This window comes from Saccopteryx leptura, chromosome 3, assembly GCF_036850995.1.
Source record: "Saccopteryx leptura isolate mSacLep1 chromosome 3, mSacLep1_pri_phased_curated, whole genome shotgun sequence".
NCBI classification, from domain to species: Eukaryota; Metazoa; Chordata; class Mammalia; order Chiroptera; family Emballonuridae; genus Saccopteryx; species Saccopteryx leptura.
The window spans coordinates 81,423,972-81,446,808 of NC_089505.1; the positions used below are offsets into that span (position 1 = coordinate 81,423,972).

Below are 22,837 nucleotides of genomic sequence, written 5' to 3' on the forward strand. Positions count from 1 at the left end.
CTGAGGTTGCTGGTTTAAAACCCTGGGCTTGCCTGGTCAAGGCACATATGGGAGTTGAAGCTTCCTGCTTCTCCCCCCCTTCTCTCTCTCTCTCTCTCCCCTCTAAAAAAAAAAAATGAATAAATAAATAAAAATAATTTTTAAAAAATGTAGTTAATCTATGACTAGCTGCCTCAGTTGTCCTTGCAGGCTCCTCTCCCTGGCATTCTTCTCGTTTCGTCCTCAGGGAGGAGGGTAGGGGGCCTGACTTTTCCTCTCTTCCAAGGGTAGACCCATCTGAGGACTGCCCTACCTGCCCAGCCCAGCGACCCGTTCAATATCCCTACGGCCCCGCCCCCTGCCACTAGCCCCGCCCCTGTCTTTAGCTACGACCCTCCCATTAGCCACGCCCCATCCTAGCTCCAACCCTGGCGCCGACTCCCAGAAGCCCATGGGTTCTAGCTGGCTGTTCTATCGCTCGTGGTGGCCTGTGCTCCCCGGTCAGGGGAGCCGGCCCCCCCACCCTGCGTCGCTTGCGTATGGCTCCCCGCATGTGTCGCTCACAGACGCAGCGTGAACCCAAAGCGGCCCTGCCCGTCGCCGTCCTCAGTCCGCCGGTCGCCTTCGCCAGGACTGTAGGACTACGTTTCCCAGAGGATGCCTGCGGCGAAGGACACGCCCACTTCCGGCGGCGCGTTGCCGGCTCTCGCGCGCCCTGCGCGGCGGGGGGCTTGTCGCCCGGTGTCCGAACGGGGTTGGAGACCCGTGTTGTTGGGGGCGGGGAGGGCGCGTGCTCCCTCGGGGACATGCCGGGGGCCGGGAGGGCGGCCAGGAGCGCGGGAGCCCGCGAACTGAGGTGCACGGCGCGGCGAGGCGCCCCCCGTACCAAGCCCGGGCCGAACCGAGGCCGGACAGGGACGACCCCCGCCGTTCAGGGCCGCCGGGGCCGGGGAAGGCCGCGCTCAGGGAATGGGCTCACCGGCCAGGGCCAGCGACGGACGGTGACCCCAGCGGCTAAAAACAGAGGTGCGGGTGATTGACAGGTGGCCTGATGGAGGGCCGGGGTTCGGGGACACCTTCATCCCCTCAGGGTGCGGGGACCCCAAGCTCTGCACGTGGAACGAGAGTCCGAGTATCACGCGACGGGGCCGGGAGGGACCCGGACTGGTCCAGAGTCCCCTTCCCGGACACCCCTATTTCCCTCCGCTTGGCCGCCCCAGGCGGACTAATGGCCACCAGCTGGCCTCATCTAGCTGCTGCCAGAGGATTGGGGGCTCCACCGGCGGAACATTTAAAAAAAAACAAAAACTTAAGAGTTTAAATAGTTACTGATTGGAGAGCGAGAGAAGGAAGAGAAACGTCGATTTGTTGCACTTATTTATGCATTCATTGGTTGACTTTGTGTGTATGTGTGTGTGTGAGTGTGACAGATGAAAGGACAGACAGGAAGGGAGAGAGATGAGACGCATCAATTCTTTGTTGCAGCTCCTTAGTTGTTCATTGATTGCTTTCTCATATGTGCCTTGACCAGCGGCGGCGGCTACAGCAGAGCGAGTGACCCCTTGCTTTAGCGATCGACCTTGGGCTCAAGTCAGCGACCATGGGGTAATGCCCATGATCTCACATTCAAGCTGGTGAGCCCTCGCTCAAGCCGTCAACCTTGGGGGCCTCGAACCTGGGACCTCTGTGTCCCAGTCCCAAGCTCTATCCACTGCACCACCATCTGGTCAGGGCATTGATTGATTTTTTATGTCCCCCCTAGCCCCTTGGTATATTGGGATGATGCTCTAACCAACTGAACTGCTCCGCCCGGCCAGAAACCGTTTCTGACCAAGGTGGATGGAAGACTCAGCAGAAAGGTGACTCAGGATGTAGTGTAGACCTGGTCCCTACTTCCTTTTCCCCATCCCCAGCTCTGCCCACCGGGGACACCGCCCATCTGTGCAGGAAGCAGAAGCAGGAGGCAGTAGGGATGGGAAATGAACCTCACACGTCCCAGGTGAGTTAACATTTCCTGTCTTCTCTCTGAAATGCAGCCTTGCGTTTTCAGGGTTGGGTCATGTTTATTTTTTTTTAAATGTTTCAGGTTATTTTTTTAATTTTATGATTCAATTACAGTTAACCTATCATATTACTTTCAGGTGTGTTGCATAGTGGTTAGACATTGACATAACTCACGAAGTCATCCCCCCCAATATTTCAAGTATCCGCCTGGCACCATGCATAGCTGTGTGGAACAAAAAAAAAATTTTTAATAAATCAAGATGTGTCCACGAACTGAACCTGACAAGCTCAGGGAAAGTCAACACCATGGCCTTGCAAACTTGGGGAACAACGGTAAACAGAGGATGGTCTAAATCAGTGGCAGTCAACCTGGTCCCTACCACCCACTAGTAGGCGTTCCAGCTTTCATGATAGGTGGTAGCAAAGCAACCAAAGTATAAATAAAAAGATAGATTTAATTATAGTAAGTTGTTTTATAAAGATTTATTCTGCCAAACAGTGAAAATCGGACATGAAGTACTTGGTAAGTAATTATTATTATATGCTTTAACTTACTGTAACTCTGCTTTATAAATTTTATATAAAGTAAAGTTACTTCTCTACTTTATAAATCACCATTACTGTGGAACCAGTGGGCGGTTAGAAAATTTTACTACTAACAGAGATACAAAAGTGGGCAGTAGGTATAAAAAGGTTGACTACCCCCGGTCTAAATCAAACTTTTCTAACTAAAAGCAGTTCATGGTGGGTAGTCATGTGCTAGGGAAGAACTTTCTCTAAACAAAGGTCAATGCTTGTTTTTACTCAAGCCTGTCTGCTGTCTTTTGCATCTATGATAATGTACCTGATAACCTGCTTTTGGAATGTAAGGGGTCAGACATCCCACGGGAGCAGAAGCCAATAGACCCCCTCATTGTTATTGTGATGTGAACCATTCACTGTTAACTTCTCATTCCTGTCTGTCAAAGAAATTTCTGCATAGGCACTTGTTTTTTCCCAATCCCAGAGATTTCCCCACTTTGCCCTCTCCTTCCTCCCTGATCTATCACCAATCAATTTCATGCAAGCCCCCTCCCGTCTTTCCCTCTGATTCTGAAGTATAAAAGAAGTGGGGAAGCCACCATTTTCCGGAGCACTTTCTCAGTCCGTGAGGCTCTGCTTCCCGGCGATTGTCAACAGTTTGGCTCAGAGAAATGCACGAGAAATTCTTACAGGTTTGGAGGTTGTTTTCTGTTGACAGTTGTTACAGTAGTTTTGACTATATTTCCTATACTGTATTTTACATCCCCATGACTATTTAGTAACTACCGATGTGTACTTAGCAATGCCTTCACCTTTTTTACCCACTCCCCAATCTCCTCTTCCCATCTGGCAATCATCAATGTGTTCTCTGTGTGTAGGAGTCTATTTCTGTTTGTTCGGGTGTTTTCTTTAGATTCCACTTATAAGTGAAATCGTATGGTATTTGTCATTCTCATTCTGACTTATTTAACTTGGCATAGTACCCTCCAGGTCCATCTGTGTTGTTGCAAACGGCAAGATTTCATTCATTCTTTTCTGTGGCCAAGTAATACTTTATTGTTTATAGTAAGGTGACCAACGTTTCTACAATGAAAAGGAGGACAAAAATAAATTGAAGAAAACAATATCATAAAGAAAAGAAACATTTTATTCATTGGAACAATAATATATGATCCATAGTTAATAGGATCAATACTTAATAAAAACAGTTATAATATTTTACATTGTCATTATGCTTACATGCCTATTATTATTTTTTTTTTTTTGTATTTTTCTGAAGCTGGAAATGGGGAGAGACAGTCAGACAGACTCCCGCATGCACCCAACCGGGATCCACCCGGCACGCCCACCAGGGGGCGATGCTCTGCCCCTCCGGGGCATTGCTCTGCCGCCACCAGAGCCACTCCAGCACCTGGGGCAGAGGCCAAGGAGCCATCCCCAGCGCCTGGGCCATCTTTGCTCCAATGGAGCCTCGGCTGCGGGAAGGGAAGGGAGAGACAGAGAGGAAGGAGGGGGGGTGGAGAAGCAAATGGGCGCTTCTTCTATGTGCCCTGGCCGGAATCGAACCCAGGTCCCCCGCACGCCAGGCCGACACTCTGCTGCTGAGCCAACCGGCCAGGGCCTAATTTTTAATAATAATTATAAGAACAAAGTACTCATTTAGATACAAATACGTCACATCACATGCAATGGATCAATTCCACATTGATTGAATACGGACATTTACAGATGAGTCTTCCAATATCCAAAAGGAGGACGTGTAGGACACTTTTCGAGGGAGGATGGAACTTACAAAAGAAGGACCTTCCTCCCTAAAAGGACGATTGGTCACCTTATTTATAATCTATATACCACAGCTCTTTAATTCACTTGTTTATTCTATTGATTTTTAGAGAGAGAAAAGGAGAGAGAAATAACACCTTGTTCCACTTATTTATGCACTCATTGGTTGGTTCCTATATGTGCCCTGGCTAGGGATCAAACCCCTATTGCCGGGGTCCAGCCCCGGGGGGGATCCAGGGGTCCCACAGGAGGAGACGGCGTCGGTGAAATCGAGTGAGAGAGCCGAATTCTTTTCGTTCTCTTTATTCTCTGGTTAGCATTTACTGCCAGGCATCTCTGCCAAATGCTAGTATAGCTCCCTTTTTATACACACACACTGAGTTACAATTACATGGTGTTAATCATTGCTTCTGTTTCACTATGTTTACATGTTTCCGGATAACAGTTAATTTATATCTATAAATCACAAACCAGGTAGCAAATCATTCAAAGTACAAAATAACTTGAATAGCGATAACAACATCGGTAAAAGCTTTTAAAGTATTAGTACTAATAGTTAACTAACTTTACTGCTGTTGTGAGTTAAGGGGCAGAGAGAGATTAACAGATGAAATCATTAAGGACTAAGAATGGACCACTGCTTGTTTAGGTAAATGGCTTTGAGTTTATGCAGTGTCCTACTTTTTCTCACAAGATTCTAAAAGGCTTGCCTATAAAGAAATTGACATAACATTAAGAGTAGCTTTCACCCAAAGATATACAGAGTGTACTTGCAAGATAGCCTAGTAGCAACATAAGACATTAACTGTTATTCTATGGATTCCCCTACGTTTTTCTCATTATCAAAGAATCTTGGAAAGCATATAAATCTCATGAGAACATCTCGTTGAGAAAGCCTAGCAATTGCCTTTAGTCAAAAGACAATTCTCTTAGTAAAACATTCTTTTCTTGCCGACTGCGCTCTCATCCTAGGCCACACAATGGGCCATTCTACTATACCTTACCTAAGATACTATTGTCTAGTCAAATATTACTTATTTATTATATTTAAACACTAGTTAAGTTCTAACTCTATTCTTCTCAGAGTATACCACTATCTGCAGATCAAATAAGCAAGAAGAAAGGAATGTTTCTCTATCACATGAAAAGGCTAGGGAGGAAAAATGTTGAATTAAGTGAAGGCCGAAAGGCGCTCTGTGCACAGCCACTGCCTCCTACCCATTCACAAGTCACAATCTATTCTTTCTAACATGATTAAGAAGGAATTCTCCTACAAACTTAACCCTTTACGAGGGATATCATAGCCAGCCTCTTATGTCTATGAGCCCAGCTCAAGGGGCTTATAGGCTTTTCTGTGGAACTCACACCCTCTGTCTCATTTCCAAAGAAATCACTACGAATCTACAGGGAAAGCACAGTACTATTATCCCTGTGCCACAAATAATAGCACACACCCAGAAAAGGGGGGATATAAGGCCAGATTAATTCAAAAAGTCAAAGGGTGAAGTATCGTTGTGTCTCTCCTTTGGGTGACTTTGTCAACCCGCAGCCATTGGTCTTCTCTGCTATGACTTTGTCAATCAGCAGTTTTTGATCTTCTGCTGTGACCTTGTCAGCCAGCAGTTGTGGGTCTTCTTCTGCTGTGACCTTGTCAGCCAGCAGTTGTTGATCGGCTCCTGACACTATAACCTTAATTTATTGGGATGATGTTCTAACCAACTGAGCTACCTGGCCAGGGCCCTGCTCACCTCTTGATGGTCACTTGGGTTTCTTCCATATTTGGGCTATCCTAAATAACGCTGCAGTGAACATGAGGGTACTAAACGTTTTCAGTTTGAGACCTGTTCTGGGAGCGGGTTCCCATCTCCTCCCATTCTGGTGAGTGATGGGCTGTGTGGACCGCCCTGGGCCTCCCTTTCTCTCTGCTTCCTTCTTTATGGGCCAAGTGACTCAGTCCCCACCCTGTGCCCCTTTGTTCGAAGAACTCTGAGGAAGCAGAAAGGTACTCGATGCGAAACAGGACCGCTCTTTGTGCTGTGCCTGGTTTGTTTGGTGCCCACTTTGTGCCAGCCCCGGGAGAAACAGATGGCTGAGCCCCATCCCCTTATCGCTAGTAGTCCACAGCCTGTGGTGGATAAGGTACAAGCAAACAGGCTCTGGACTGCAAGTGCTTGGCCTGGCTCTGTGAGATGGGCTGGAAGGAGCTCTTGACTTCTACCCATGGGGCTAAGTTAGGGAGTATTTACTATGAGATGACTTTTTTATATATATATTTTTTTCTGAAGTTAATAGAAGTGGGGAGGCAGTCAGACAGACTCCCGCATGCGCCTGACCGGGATCCACCCAGCATGCCCACCAGGGGGCAATGCTTTGCCCATCTGGGCTGTTGCTCCGCTGCAACCAGAACCATTCTAACACCTAAGGTGGAGGCCATGAAGCCATTTTCATTTCCCGGGCCAGCTTTGCTCCAGTGGAGCCTTGGCTGTGGGAGGGGAAGAGAGAGATAGAGAGAAAGGAGAGGGGGAAGGGTGGAGAAGCAGATGGGCGCTTCTCCTGTGTGCCCTGTCCGGGAATCAAACCCGGGACTTCCACACTCCAGGCCGACGTTCTACCACTGAGCCAACCAGCCAGGGCACAGAGGAACCTTTTTTTTTTTTTTTTTTTTTTTAAATAAATTTTTATTAATGGTAATGGGATGACATTAATAAATCAGGGTACATATATTCATAGAAAACATGTCTAGGTTATTTTGTCATTAAATTATGTTGCATACCCCTCGCCCAAAGTCAGATTGTCCTTCGCCACCCTCTATCTAGTTCTCTGTGCCCCTCTCCCTCCCCCTAACTCTCCCCCTGTCCTCCCTCCCCCCACCCCTGGTAACCACCACACTCTTGTCCATGTCTCTTAGTCTCATTTATATGTTCCACCAATGTATGAAATCATGTAGTTCTTGTTTTTTTCTGATTTACTTATTTCACTCCTTATAATGTTATCAAGATCCCACCATTTTGCTGTAAATGATCTGATGTCATCATTTCTTATGGCTGAGTAGTATTCCATAGTGTATATGTGCCACATCTTCTTTATCCAGTCTTCTATTGAAGGGCTTTTTGGTTGTTTCCATGTCTTGGCCACTGTGAACAGTGCTGCAATGAACATGGGGCTACATGTGTCTTCACGTATCAATGTTTCTGAGGTTTTGGGGTATATACCCAGTAGAGGGATTGCTGGGTCATAAGGTAGTTCTATTTGCAGTTTTTTGAGGAACCACCATACTTTCCTCCATAATGGTTGTACTACTTTACAGTCCCACCAACAGTGAATGAGGGTTCCTTTTTCTCCAAAGCCTCTCCAACATTTGCTATTACCCGTCTTGTTGATAATAGCTAAGCACAGAGGAAACTTAATAGAGGCAGGTCACAAGCTGGCCACAGGCGTGGACCGTGGAGCTGGGCTGCCCGAGTTTGGATACTATCTCCAGCCTGTAACCACTGTATAACCTTAAGGCAGCTTCAGTGACTGCATCTCTTCATCTGTGAAAATAAGGGCAGCGGCAGTATCAACTTCCTGGTTCTTATAAGGGTTAAGTTGATAATAGGTAAGGTGTCTGGTACATGGTAAAAACTCTGATTTTTTTTTTTTTTTTTTTTGGATTTTTCTTAAGTTGGAAACGGGGAGGCAGTCAGACAGACTCCCACATGCACCCGACCGGGATCCACCTGGCACGCCCACCAGGGGGCAATGCTCTGCTCATCTGGGGCATCGCTCTGTTGCAACTAGAGCCATTCAAGCACCTGAGGCAGAGGCCACAGAGCCATCCTCAGAGCCTGGGCCAACTTTGCTCCAATGGAGTCTTGGCTGTGGGAAGGGAAGAGAGAAACAGAGAGGAAGGAGAGGGGGAGGGGTGGAGAAGCAGATGGGCGCTACTCCTGTGTGCCCTGGCCGGGAATCGAACCCGGGACTCCTGCACACCAGGCCGACACTCTACCACTGAGCCAACCGGCCAGGGCTAAAAACTCAGTAATTTTTAGCTGTATCTCATGTTATTGTGATTGCTGTAGAAATTTACAGGCATGCCCCTTATGTGACAATTTTCACCCAACGACATGTAATGTAGAACATGGATGGGCAAGCTGCCTGTGGGACGCATCTGGCCCCCCACTTCTTTTTGTATGTACAGCTCATGAGCTGTAAATGCTTTATCTTTTTTTTAGTGCTTGAAAATCATTAAAAAGCTCTGGCCAGTTGGCTCAGTGGATATCCAGCCTGGCATTTGGATATCCCAGGTTCAAGTCCCAGTCAAGGCACATTAAAGAAGCGACCATCTGCTTCTCTCTGCCTCCCTCTCCTCTTTCTGGCTTCCCCTACTGTAGCCAATGACTAGATTGGTTCAAGCGTTGGCCTCAAGCACTCAGAATAGCTTGGTTGATTCAAACATCGGACCCAGATGGTGGTTGCTGGGTGGATCCTGATCCAGGCACATGCAGGAATTTGTCTATCTCCCCTCCTTTTTCTTAAGAAAGATAGAAAAAATCATTGAAAGAAGAAGAATATTTTATGATGTAAAAATTACTTTACCTCAACGTTTTGGAGCCCAGCCCACTGCTTCCTCTGTGGCTGCATCTGTAAAATGGGCACAGCAATAGTATCAACTGTTGGGGATGTGGGATGAAATACCTTGCATATCAGTATCTGGAATTGTGTTTGGAATATCATAAGGGCTGTGAGCTATGATTGTTACTATTCACAGTTAAAGATATTAAAGAGCACAAGGCATTGGTTGTGTGTGTGGTCTGACACAATGAGAAGGGTGCACGCACACACGCTGTGAGGGTGGGGTTAGAGGGCAGAGAGGAGCCCTTTGCTGTTATTGAAAAAAATCAGATCCACAAGAACTGTGTTTCCAAGTCTAAGAAAATGTCTGAACTTAGGTTCTTTGATTTAGGAGCCCCGAGACAAAGTGGGAGCGACGTTACTGTAAGGATACTGTAAAGATTTTTAAAGTGTATTGTCATTGGTAAAGAATGTCTGAAGAACAGGTAAATATCTGAAAAGGAAGTGCAAGCCTTGCCAACTGAGGAGCAGTTAGAATTGTAAGACGATAATCTGTAAGAACCCCTCTTCTATAATCACGTAGAAATAGCATGCATCTGAGCCCGTCTTTGAACATAATTTTCAGTAGGTGCATTAAAATGTTTTTTTGTTGTTATTACTAAACCACTTTGTTGAGATACAATTGACCTATAAAAAGCTGCATATTTTTAACGTGTATAAATAACTCATTGCATTTGAGGATAAGTGTGCACCTCTGAAATTGTCACCACCATCAGCACCGTGAACTTACCCATCTCTTCTCTCCTACCCGTTATTACTGTTGTTGGTAGTGAGAATATTTAACATAAGCTCTACCCTTTTAGCATGTTTTTTTTTATTTTTTATTTTTTATTTTTTTTTTATTTTTCTGAAGCTGGAAACAGGGAGAGACAGTCAGACAGACTCCTGCATGCGCCCGACTGGGATCCACCCGGCACGCCCACCAGGGGCGATGCTCTGGGGGCGTCGTTCTGCCGCGACCAGAGCCACTCTAGTGCCTGGGGCAGAGGCCAGGGAGCCATCCCCAGCGCCCGGGCCATCTTTGCTTCAATGGAGCCTTGGCTGCGGGAGGGGAAGAGAGAGACAGAGAGGAAGGAGGGGGGGGGTGTGGAGAAGCAAATGGGCGCTTCTCCTGTGTGCCCTGGCCGGGAATCGAACCTGGGTCCCCCGCATGCCAGGCCAACGCTCTACCGCTGAGCCATCCGGCCAGGGCCCTTTTAGCATGTTTTAAGTGTCCAGCATGCTATATTGTTAGCTGTAAGCACTGTGTTGTGTCGTAAATCTCTAAAACTTACTGCTTTGTACCTGTAAGCCTGTACTCCTTGACCATTACCTCTCCCGGGCCCTCTCAGCCACATTCATCCTCTCTTCTGTGAGCTGGATGATTTTTATTTTTTATTTCCAACATTTAAGTAAGATTGTGCAGTATTTCTTTCTTTTTTTCTTTTTTTGTATTTTTCTGAAGTGAGAAGCGGAGAGGCAGACTCTTGCATGCGCCCTACCTGGATCCACCCAGCATGCCCACCAGGGGGCGATACTCTGCCCATCTGGGGCTTTGCTCCAGTGGAGCCTTGGCTGTGGGAGGGGAAGAGATAAATACAGAGGGGGAGGGGTGTAGAAGCAGATGGGTGCTTCTCCTGTGTTCCCTGGCCGGTAATCGAACCCAGGACTTCCACACGCCGGGCAGACGCTCCAGTATTTCTTTTTCTGACTGGCCTGTTTTATTTAGCGTGCACATTGAAAATTCAGAGTTCTGATTGCTTGAAGATTTCCACTGCTGGGCCTTGCACGGTTTTCAAAATGGAAGGCATTTAGCAAATCGCTGGTGTGACGTGTGGGTCATAACAGAGGAACGCTCTCCCCTACCACGGGTCAGGTCCTCAGCCCGGCGGCCACCTGCTCCCCCTTGCAAAATTGCTGTTGTGATCCCTCCTGCCTTTGTTCTAGACCAGCTCACTCAGGTAAGCAGAGAAGTACCTACGTCTCTTGTACGCAGCTCCCTGCACCGTTCCTGGCTCTTTCCTGCAAATACTATATAACCATAGGTGGTTGTTTGTTTAGTTTGTTTTGCTTCAGTGAACACTCAATATCTAGTGAAGACGGAGACAAGTAGGGGGCCCGGGAGGCCCGGGAGGGGATTAGTTGTGGCGTGCGTGTTTTCAGGTTCATGCCCAGGTTTTATCTCCCGACGCTTGTGCTGCTGGACCAAGTCCCCTCGAGTGTCCCCATGTTGAAAATGCTCTGGAACCGATTGTGCGTGGAACAGTTCACCTTCGTTAGTGACTGTTTTTGAACTGATGTCAAAACTTGTGCTTTTACTTACACAGATTGGTCAGGTCCCCAAGGTCAGGGGCTGTCTCTGTATTTTTCTCCTTTCCCTGGAGTTTATGACACAGATCACCAGATACTATTCCTTACATGTATATTCTCTTGCTCAACATGGAGAGCAGGTCATTTTTACATCCCTCTGTAGGTTTGTGAGGGCTTCTGTGACAAAATGCCACTGACTGGGGGAAACTCAATGGCAGAGATTTCTTTTCTCAAAGTTCAAGATCGCAGTGGCAGCAGGCTTGGTTTCTCCTGAAGTTGTGTGTGGACGTCGCCCCTGTCTTGCTGCTTCCTGTCCCTCTGCTCCCTCATTCCTGATGCTTCCTCCTCTTCTTGTAAGGACACCAGTCAGCTTGGATGAGGGCCCAATCCTGTGACTTCATTTAACTGTTGATCACTTCTGTGAAGGCCCTTTCTGCAAATGCAGTCACCTTCGGAGGTACTGGAGGTCAGCACTTGAATATATGAACGTGGCGGTCACAGTTTAGTCCATAGCAGCCACCCGGTCATGAGGGGTCTGCGTAGTGGTTTGAACAGGAACGTGGTGTTGTCCTTGCAGAGCTTGGTGGCGTTTGGGGATGTGGCTGTGGACTTCTCCCGGGAGGAGTGGGAGCAGCTGACCTGCGTGCAGAGGAACCTGTACAGAGACGTGATGCTGGAGAACTACAGGAACCTGGTGTCACTGGGTGAGGGTGTCCCCCGCCCTGCCCCGTGTCTGCTGCCCTAACTTGGAAGAGGCACACCTTTAGCACGGGTCCATCACGGACCCACAGTGTGACCACCTCCTGTTTCTTCTTACGTGCTCAGGACTTTGTTTCTCGAAGCCCGACATGATCTCCTCGTTGGAACAAAGGAAAGAACCCTTTATGGCCACGAGAAAGCGGATAAGAGGCCATTGTCCGGGTGAGTTGGGGAGGACACTGCCCAGTCCCATCTCAGCAACCTCTCACATGCAGGGTCGTCTTGGGGTCTTCCCGAGCTCTGTGCCTGGAGGGCAAGTTCAGTCCTTTTTTTTTTTAATTTTAATTTTTAGTGAGAAGTGGGGAGGCAGACAGACGGACTCCCACATGCGCCCAACCAGGATCCACCAGGCATGCCCACCAGAGGGCAATGCTCCGCCCATCTGGGGCGTTGCTCATTTGCTACTGGAGCCATTCTAGTGCCTGAGGCGGAGGCCATGGAGCTGTCCTCAGCATCTGGGCCAACTCTGCTCCAATGGAGCCTTGGCTGCAGGAGGGGAAGAGAGAGACAGAGGAAGGGGAAGGGAGGAGAAGCATATGGGTGCTTCTCCTGTGTGCCCTGACCAGAAATCGAACCTGGGACTTCCATACGCTGGGCCGACGCTCTACCGCTGAGCCAATCGTCCAGGGCCATCATCTCCATTCTTTAAAAAATCTTTGACTGACCCTGATGTCATTTTTTTACTTAGCTTATTTCTTTTTGAGTAAATGACTTTGATTTAGGGACTTTTTAAAACCAGTTTTTGCTGAGTGTCAGCCTTGAGTGTGGCCATCCGGGACTGGTTGGTGAGATGGGTTGTGTGCCATTAAAAAACTCACCATCTCCTCGGGAGACAGCACACGGCTGTACGTGACATAAGTGAAGTAGAAACTGCTACCCTATGTGATACATGCAGACAAAGCCTTAAGAGGAAGAAGAAATTCATTCTAGTTTCAGCCCAGGGCGATGAGGTCGCAGTGTTAGCAGAAACATGAGAAGTAGGTTAGGAGGCGAGTTTGGGTTCAGCCATGATTAATTTGGGGTTCACTTGGATGGCCTGATACAGACAGGCCTTGTGCAGGTGGGTGATTGATTGCTCACGGAAGAAAAGAAGACTGATTCTGATTTGATGGCATCCTCTCACAGATATTACGATGCTCTGTATACCCCTGGGAGATACAGAGATTTCCTCCACAGCGTTATTTCTGGAACAACAGGCTAATCAACTAAGGCAGGGCGTCAAATTACAGATCACTGTTGAGGTTACTGTAATAGGTTATTTATTGATTTTGGTGAGAGAAGAGAAGGAGAGAGAGACAGGAATATCTTTTCCTGTATGTGCCCTGACCAGGGATCGAACCGGCAGCCAGCCTCTGTGCTTTGGTGAGATGCTCTAACGATTAGAGTCTAACCAACTGAGCCATCCGGCTGGGGGGGCAGGGCGCACACTTTTAATCACAATGGCTCATGTGAGTCACCATGTGGCACGGGAGAACTTAGCATGGTGTTTTCGTGAACGTTTTCCCTTAATCACATTTTTATTAGTTAGCATGATAATAAAAAAGGAGGCAGACCAAGCTCGAAAGACATTTTTGCTGGATAAAATGAAGAATCAAAGCGAGCTTTGCTTGTACTAAATAAGCTTAAATAAGGGTTCTATACCATTTTCTTCGGTAGCCTCTCCCCCTCTTTCTCCATATTTGCCTTATGGGATCTCAGAGGGAAATCTTTGGGAGCTCTCTCCTCCGGTCTTCCTTTGTTTCTTCAGTCTCCTGCGAAAAGCAGGATGTGCACTGGTGGTTAAATGTCAGGTGGGGTGAGTCCGGAAGAAGCTTTCAAAATGATCTGCTCTTAGAGTTTTGGTCCACCTGCTTACACTTGGGAAGCCTTCTCCATATCAATGACATAATGAAAGCGACATTGACTGTCTCGATGTCTCTCAGACCGGCCGGAGACCAAGAAGTCACCTGCAGAGGCAGACGCCTATGAAGACCCGTTGTCCCAGGCCTGGCTGCTGGAGAGACTCACCAGCTGCCGGCTGCAGTGCGCTGTGCTGGGGCAGCCCTGGGGCTATGAGACTCTGTTTGAGAGGCAGCCGGTGAGTCAGGCCCACCGGGCCTGGAGGGGTGGGGGGACATGTTTGTGGGTCACTTGGCATGAAGGTGGGGTTTGCAGAATTTGCAGCCGGGCATGGCAGAGGCAGAGGAGAGGATTCCCGGGTATAGCGTCCATGTTTGCATGGCACAGAGCCGGCAGACGTCGGGCTGCAGGAAGACCGTGGCCAGCATGAAGAAACTCTTGGAGAAAGAGACCATGCCTACAGTTCGTGTGGCAGGAGTCCCCCTGCGAATGCAGGGCCTCCTGCAGACAGACTAGACCAGGTATCCCCAAACTGCGGGCCGTATGCAGCCCCCTGAGGCCATTTATCTGGTCCCCTGCCGCACTTCTGGAAAGGGCACCTCTTTCATTGGTGGTCAGTGAGAGGAGCACTGTATGTGGCGGCCCTCCAACGGTCTGAGGGACAGTGAACTGGCCCCCTGTGTAAAAAGTTTGGAAACCCCTAGACTAGACCCTAGAAAGAGTAGACAGTCATGATTCACATAAGAAAAGCAGGGAAAACTCATTTGTAAGGAGGCACAGGCTGGTCTGTTTAAATCAGAAACATTTGACTTGTAAAAATAGGAAACATCAAGCCAGGCTGTCAACAGCTTCTTTTTTTTTTCTTTTTTTTTTTTTTTAATTTTATTTTTTTTAGTGAGAAGAGGGGAGGCACAGACAGAGTATTGCATGCTCTGTGTCCGGGATCTACCCGGCAAGCCCACTAGGGGGCGATGCTCTGCCCATCTTGGTCAATTGCTCGGCAACCAAGCTATTTTTGCACCTGAGGTAAGGCCATGGAGCCATCCTCAGCGTCTGGGGCCAACTTGCTCTAATCGAGCCGTGGCTGCAGGAGGGAGGAAAAGAAAGAAGTGAGAGGAGGTAGGGGGGGAGAAGTAGATGGGCACTTTTCCTGTGTGTCCTGACCGAGAACGAAACGTGGGACTTCCACATGCCGGGCCGACACTACCACTGAGGTAACTGGCCTTTTTTTTTTCATAAAAGACTTCATATGAGAGGAAAGCCCTGCAGACTTACCGAATAATGCTTTTTTTTTTTAATTTTTTATTTATTTATTTATTACAGAGACAGAGAGTGAGTCAGAGAGAGGGATAGACAGGGACAGACAGGAACTGAGAGAGATGAGAAGCATCAATCATTTGTTTTTCATTGCGCGTTGCAACACCTTAGTTGTTCATTAATTGCTTTCTCACATGTGCCTTGACCGCGGGCCTTCAGCGGACCGAGCAACCCCTTGCTGGAGCCAGTGACCTTGGGTCCAAGCTGGTGAGCCTTGCTCAAACCAGATGAGCCCGCACTCAAGCTGGCGGCCTCGGGGTCTCAAACCTGGGTCCTTCTGCATCCCAGTCCAATGCTCTATCCGCTGCGCCACCGCCTGGTCAGGCGAATAATGCATATTGAGTATTAGGGAAGCCTTCAGTTGGCATTAGAAAATTCACAGCCTACCCCACCAGAGCCATTGCAGGTTCATAAGTAGGTTTGGTCAAAACACGCGTTTGTGCCATTTCAGGGCTTGGTGACCATCACGAATATGGCTATCGACTTCTCCCAGCAGTTAGACCCTGATCGGAGGCGGTTCTGTAAGAATGTGACATGGGAGAACCATGACCTGGAAGCAGTGGGTAAGGCTGTCCCTCTCCCCAGCCTGAATTTATCTTTCCTCAGTTTTGGATTGTGTGTGTCTGGTGGATCTTCTGAAGTGTTGGGCTGAATTTTTGCTCCTGATTTCTTTTTTTCTTTTTTTTTTGTTCTTAAGTGAGAAGCGCAGAGGCAGAGACAGACTCCTGCATGCGCCTGACTGGGATCCACCCAGCGTGCCCACCAGGGGGCGATGCTCTGCCCATCTGGGGCTGTTGGCCGGTTGCTCAGCCACCAAGTTCTATTAGTGCCTGAAGCGAGGCCATGGAACCATCCTCAGCACCTGGGGCCAACTTGCTCCAACTGAGCCATGGCCGTGGGAGCGGCAGAGAGATAGAGAGAAGGGAGAAGGGGAAGGGTAGAGAAGCTGATGGGTGCTTCTCCTGTGTGCCCTGACCAGGAATCAAACTGGGGATGTCCATACAGTGAGCCAACACTCCACCACTGAGACACCTGGACAGGGCCTCCTGACTTCTAAGATAAGAGTTTGCTGTATGTAGAGTTGAAAGTCAGTGTCGTCATTATGCTTGAAGCACTCTCTCTGCTGTCTGTCGGGTACTTCTCACTTTATTTCCTGCTTCTTCCTGTGATAACATTTTTCTCTCAAAGTCGAGGACCTGATTCTCAAGAAGGCCGAGGGCCTGAGCGGACCCCTGTATTTTCCAATACGCAGGACGCTGTGTTTCCGGGCCCGATTGGGTTCTTTGTCGGACCAAGGGAAGGAGCCCTGGCTGGCGAGGAGAGAGCTGACGGGAGGCCTCTTCTCGGGAGCGCGGGGAGGCTGGGCTGCGAATGCCGCCACAGCGGAGCTAAGGCCTTCCGAGAGGCCGAGTTCTTACTGGTGTCCCGGAGAAAACTTGGCCAGGTCATGTTGGTCTGGAGAGAGAATTTAGAATCTGCCCTTGGAAGATTATTCTCTTCTTCCCTCCTCCTCCTCACCTTGGGTGGTGACTCACACTGAGTAGTGCTCCCCCAGCTCCTGGCCAGTCGGACATGTATCAGCCACCCACTTCCTTAAGTGACCTTTTTCTGACCCAATGTGCTTTTGAAAGGCTGTCTTAGAAAGGTTCATTTTTCTGTGGTCAACCGCCCACTCCCTTCACTGTGCATCCATTCCTGTGGGAACTACACATTGGCCTCTCTGTTTGGCATTGACCGGTGGTGGTAGAGAGAGGACATTTGCACACGTGACTCAAACCATGACTCTGATAAGACATACTCGTGAGTCACTTGCATAAGGTAGAATTTTCAGAAGTTCCAATTTGATGTTGCAGAAGCAGAGGACAGGACCCCAGTGTGTCCTTGTAGTTGGACAAGGTGGTTGGAGGTTGGACGGCAAGAAGGGGTCCGTGGAGGAGGGTCTCTTCCTCATTTGATGTACAAGGGAGGGAGAGGGATTTCTTTGAAAAATAACTGTTTGGAGAAATGGCAGTCCTATCACCTGTCTGGATGACCGTTTACAAGGTAACTTTGACCCCTTTCAACACATGATAACCATATATTTTTAACATAGTAAGAATTATAGTGTCTATGCAGTCCCACATACAGATGTTTTTCACATGCTGTCCATGTTGCATGTATTTAATTAGATTACTTCACATTTGTCAGTATGAAAAACATACAACAGGGATCTATCTGTATGTAAGTGAAAACTGTACGTTTTGGGATTGTATCCCTGGACCAGATCATTCTTTATTATTTTAAAGGCTGCATTACAATGTATAGGTATACCATAATTCACTTAACTAACTATTGAGGACATTGAACATTTACCGTATTTTTCGCTCCATAAGATGCACCTGACCATAAGACGTGCCCAGGGTTTTAAGCAGGAAAATAAGAAAAAAAATATTCTGAACCAAATGGTGTATTAAAATATTTAATAAAATATACCACAATAATATGTCAACCATGTAAACTCAACAGCAGAATTAACCCATTGTTATTAACAAATGAGAAGAGACTTTAATGTTCAAATACTCTTCTAGTTGTCTGGGACCCCGCAGCAGCTAAAAAATAAAAAATGAACATTTGCTCCACAAGACGCACGGGCATTTTCCCCTCCACTTTGGGGAAAAAAGTGCATATTCTGGAGCGAAAAATGCAGTAGGTCTCTCCCAGTTTTTACATATAATAAAAATGGTCCAGTTTGTAGATCCCTTTGCATGATGAAAATGTACATATTTTGTAAAGTTTCAGGGATATAGTGTTATACCATAGGTGAATAATATATTAGAAATCTGTAGACATCCTCACCAATAATAGTATTTGGTTGGTTTTCTTAAAGCTTTTTACCAAGCTGTTAAGTAAAAATTGAGTTTTATTTAATAACTCTTTTCCAGAAACTTGTGAGGTGAGAATGTGTGCATTTAAATCCAGTTAGTGTTCATGTTCTGTTACTGTTGTCTTTATACTCATCACCCACATTTCTCTTGGTCCCCTTGGATGTCTTTATATAGTATGAATGTAAGTCCTGTTTTGTGAAGGTGATTTCACTTTTTCTTGATTTTTTTTGTGGCTTGTGAGTTTGCATGATGTTTCTTGCTATTCAGTAGTTTAAACCGGTGGTACCTTCATTAATAGAAGCATTTACTCTGTTAACTTTCTTCACTCATAGTTTTTCTTTTCTTTCTTTCTTTTTTTTTTTTTTTACAGGGACAGAGAGAGGGATAGATAGGGACAGACAGACAGGAATGGAGAGAGATGAGAAGCATCAATCATCAGTTTTTCGTTGTGACACCTTAGCTCATTGATTGCTTTCTCCTATGTGCCTTGACCGCGGGCCTTCAGCAGACCGAATAACCCCTTGCTCGAGCCAGCGACCTTGGGTCCAAGACCTTGGGTGAGCTTTTTGCTCAAACCAGATGATCCCGCACTCAAGCTGGCAACTTCGGGGTCTCGAAGCTGGGTCCTTCTGCATCCCAGTCCAACGCTCTATCCACTGCGCCACCGCTTGGTCAGGCTAGTTCTTCTTTTTATAAATAGATCCATTATTTCCATTTGGACCATGTAACAAATTTGTTTGGTCTTGTTTCTGTTACTTCTTTCCTGCTCTCTTTTGATGTCTTTCCATTTACTTAGGACTTCTTAATTTTATTCAGCAGTGTTCTGTGGTTTTAAGCATCAATCTTGTACCTCCTTCGGTAAATTTATTCCTAATTTCTTCTTGTAATGGAATTGTTTTCATAATTTCCTTTCAAGTTGTTCATTCTTAGTGTATACAAAGAGCAGTGATTTTGTGTGTTGCTCTTGTATCTTGTGATTTTGATGAATTACCTTATTGGCTCTGATACTTTGCTTGTGAGTTCTTTAGGATTTTCTATTAGATGAGAGCCTATCATCTGCAAATGTGGATGCCTTTTGTTTCTATTTCTAATTATCTGCCTGAACTTCCAGACCAGTGTTGAATAGATTAGCAAAAGCTGGCATTCTAGTCTGGGGTTGATCCGTGTTTATTTGTCATTTTTAAAAAGACTTTCTCCTTTTTCTTTTTCTTTTTTTACCATCATCTTTTTCCAGATATTGTCTCTCCCCAATACCAGTTTCATCTATATATATTTATTAAATATAACTATATATGCACAGTTTTTGGTATATGCTGATTTAGAAAAAGGATTTCCAACATACTCACTTCTCCTTATAAGCTTAAGTTCTGAGATAAGATGTGTACTTTTTCAGTACTATATCTGAACATAATTATACATAATATTTAAGACTCATCATTATTATAAAAACAGTATCTTCAAAATGGGAAGCTACATTGCAAGACCCTATCCTTAATAAATGGCCAGGAAAGAAGTGACGATTTTGTCAAGCAGATAAACAAATGTAAAAATGACTTTATGGGACTACTGAGTTTTGGCCATCAATTGGCAATACAGCTTTTGTTTGAAATTACTCAGATAAAATAGGGTTTACAGTAGCACCATTTTCTGGTAGGATCGGAATAACCAGGCTTTCAGATGCGCCCGATGGAGGTTGTAGAGAACAGCCTGTTTTGTGCTTTGGCACGCTTCTTGGAACGACTTGTGATGACTGCTGTGGCATCCAAAGCAGGCTGGACAGAGAGAGAGAGAGAGAGAGAGAAGTTAAAATCTGTGAATGTCATAGTGTATATTTTTAGGTGGTATGATTGCCGAACATTTTTTTTTCAACCGTGTACTCTTCTGATATGTAACCAATTCCATATTCCATATATATATATAGATAGATAGATAGATATAGATATATAGATATTTTTTCCCCTACTCACGTCTTCCAAGGTTCCAATATAAATTCAGTCCAGGGTCTATTTTACATACATCATAGGCTGCATGTTTTAGTGACGTAGCTTTGAGAAATGAATAATTTATGTGGTTGAACTCACCCTTTTTAGTGAATTCATTAACAATTTTTCTTCTAGCCTATTTTTTTTTCTAGTACACAATAAAGGAAATATTTATTCTCTTGCTATGTTTCAGGCAAACAATCTGTCCATGAGACCCAGGAATTATTTCCAAAGCAGGATTTATTTCCCGAAGTGGTAACAGACAGAACGTTAAGCACTCATCTAGAGTGTTCCGCTTTCAGAGGACATGGGGATTCTGAGGGGGTGTGTGGAAAGAAGCTGGTAAGTCAGGCGACGACACGCTTCAGGCAAGAGAGAGTCACCCCTAACAAAACCCTCTCTAAGGAAAGGGAGCACACACATCACAGATCTGCAAGATGGTTCCCTTTGGATGACTCAGAAGAGAGAGTCCATAACCGTGACTTGGTTCAGAAGAGTTTCCCCCAGAACACAGTGGTCATAAAACATACAGTAATCTATGCAGGGAGAAAACTTTTCAAATGTCATGAATGTAAGAAAACTTTCACCCAGAGCTCCTCTCTTACCGTTCATCAGAGAATCCACACCGGGGAGAAGCCCTATAAATGTCACGAGTGTGGCAAGGCCTTCAGTGACGGCTCCTCCTTTGCCCGACATCAAAGATGTCATACGGGCAAGAAGCCCTACGAGTGTGCTGACTGTGGGAAAGCCTTCATCCAGAACACCTCTCTTATTCGTCACTGGAGGTACTACCACACTGGGGTGAAACCCTTTGAGTGCGTCCACTGCGGGAAAGCCTTCAGTGACCACATAGGGCTCAATCAGCACAGGAGGATTCACACTGGAGAGAAGCCCTACAAATGCGACGTATGTGACAAGTCCTTTCGCTACGGCTCCTCCCTTACTGTTCACCAAAGGATCCACACGGGGGAGAAACCCTACGCGTGCAGCGTTTGTCGAAAAGCCTTCAGCCACCACGCGTCCCTGACTCAGCATCAACGAGTGCATTCCGGAGAGAAGCCTTTTAAGTGCCGAGAATGTGGGAAAGCCTTTCGGCAGAATATCCACCTCGCCAGCCACCTGAGGATCCACACCGGGGAGAAACCCTTTGAATGTGGGCAGTGTGGAAAATCCTTCAGCATCAGTTCCCAGCTCGCCACCCACCAGAGAATTCATACTGGAGAGAAGCCCTACGAGTGTGAGGTGTGTCGTAAAGCCTTCACCCAGAAGGCGCACCTGGTACAGCATCAGAAAACTCACACGGGGGAGAAGCCCTACGAGTGTAAGGAATGTGGGAAAGCCTTCAGCCAGACCACCCACCTCATTCAACATCAGCGAGTGCACACTGGAGAGAGACCCTACAAATGTGTCGAGTGTGGGAAGGCCTTTGGGGATAACTCGTCCTGCACTCAGCATCAGAGGCTGCACACAGGCCAGAGGCCTTTCGACTGCATGGAGTGCGGAAAGGCGTTTAAGACAAAGTCATCCCTGATCTGTCACCGCAGAAGTCACACTGGGGAGAAGCCTTACGCATGCGGTGCCTGTGGCAAGGCCTTCAGCCACCGTCAGTCCCTGAGCGTCCACCAGAGAATTCATTCTGGAAAGAAACCGTATGAATGCAAGGAATGCAGGAAGACCTTCGTCCAAATTGGGCACCTGAATCAGCATAAGAGAGTCCACACTGGGGAGAGGTCCTGCAACTATAAGAGAAACAGAAAGGTCCTGAGGCAGAGCGCACACTTTGTGCATCCACGAGTTCACACTGGAGAGTCCTCAGCACGCCCCTCTCTGCCTCCCACATCAGGTGGGGATCTGTTCCCCAAATATCTCTGGAGTTCGAGCTCACTTCCATCACTGTAGTCTCAACAGCACTATTTCAGCTAGACTGCTCCGATCGTTTAAAAGCTGGTCTCTCTGCTCTTCTTTTTTTTTTTTTTTTTTTTTATCTTCTACAGGTTTGTTTTCCATGTAGCAGTCAGGTCGATTTAGGTCTGCCAGTAATTGGTTCACTTATCACGTAAAAACTTGCACTGAGATCCTTGAAACTGCTTGGTTCATGCCTAAGTTGCTCTTAAAACAGTGCCTAGTCCGTACTCAGCATTGAGTAATTTCAGCTCTCTTTAAAACATTATGTTGGGACATGGAAGCATTACCATAGTTAGCTCCGAATAAAAATGAGAGAAACCATGTGAAATTGACGTTTGTAGAAAAGTCTTCAGTCATAATGCATTCCTCATTCAATATCAAACAGTGTGGGAGACCAGGAGAAACCAGATTTTAGATCGGCAACAGGAGTTTAGGGGGTCAAGGCAAGGTTGCCGGTGTTGGTTTAAAACTTGATTTTATCATGTTGAGTTAGTGTTGTGGTTTTCCACACTAACTGAAGAAATGTAAGTAAGGTGAACTTGCTGGTGAGACAGTTCAACCTTACTCTGCATCAGACAGCAGTCTTAGAAAGTTTGTAGACAATATGGAGGAGTAGACCACCTTGGAACAACCAGAAAAATGCAAGCTATATGTGCATAAAACTGCAGACACGCTACTCAAAAATTAGAAAATGTGGCAATAAATGAGCGATTTACAGTTACTTTGACTCACAAATAAATGCTGTTAAACTTACAAGGAGCCATTAACCTGAGGTACATTGGTCAAGAGTAGGGGTCAACAAACTGACACCCGGCCAGAGTCTCACCGCCTTTTTTCATATGGCCCATGATCAAAAACATTTTTTAATGTTTAAATGGTTTAACAAGTGAAGAGAGTAATAGCGTGTGACAACATGAATATTATGTGAAATTTATGTTTTATTGTAAATTTCACCTGTAAGTAAAGTTTTATTGGCGCACA

General features: G+C 46.5%; 1 protein-coding gene across 5 annotated transcripts; it reads left to right on the forward strand.

The window, feature by feature from the left end:
• Positions 1-444: 444 nt before the first annotated feature.
• Positions 445-22,837, forward strand: ZFP28 (ZFP28 zinc finger protein). Of its 5 annotated transcripts, none has more exons than XM_066374584.1 (8): positions 973-1,011; positions 1,893-1,978; positions 2,121-2,506; positions 11,768-11,894; positions 12,016-12,111; positions 13,872-14,026; positions 15,557-15,668; positions 20,145-22,837. In XM_066374584.1, the coding sequence occupies exons 3-8, from the start codon at positions 2,495-2,497 to the stop codon at positions 21,848-21,850; spliced, it is 2,208 nt and encodes a 735-aa protein (XP_066230681.1). In that variant the 5' UTR covers positions 973-1,011; positions 1,893-1,978; positions 2,121-2,494; the 3' UTR covers positions 21,851-22,837. The 5 variants fall into 5 exon arrangements, with proteins under 5 accessions (XP_066230677.1, XP_066230678.1, XP_066230681.1 ...); XM_066374582.1 differs by having other exon boundaries at positions 2,121-2,316; XM_066374583.1 differs by having other exon boundaries at positions 985-1,005; positions 2,121-2,316.

Coding starts and splice junctions, on each gene's coding strand:
- ZFP28 (XM_066374580.1), top strand. CDS start 519: ATGGCTCCCCGCATGTGTCGCTCACAGACGCAGCGTGAACCCAAAGCG. Junction 1,979..11,767: donor ATGAACCTCACACGTCCCAG/GTGAGTTAACAT, acceptor TTGTCCTTGCAG/AGCTTGGTGGCGTTTGGGGA. Junction 11,895..12,015: donor CAGGAACCTGGTGTCACTGG/GTGAGGGTGTCC, acceptor TTACGTGCTCAG/GACTTTGTTTCTCGAAGCCC.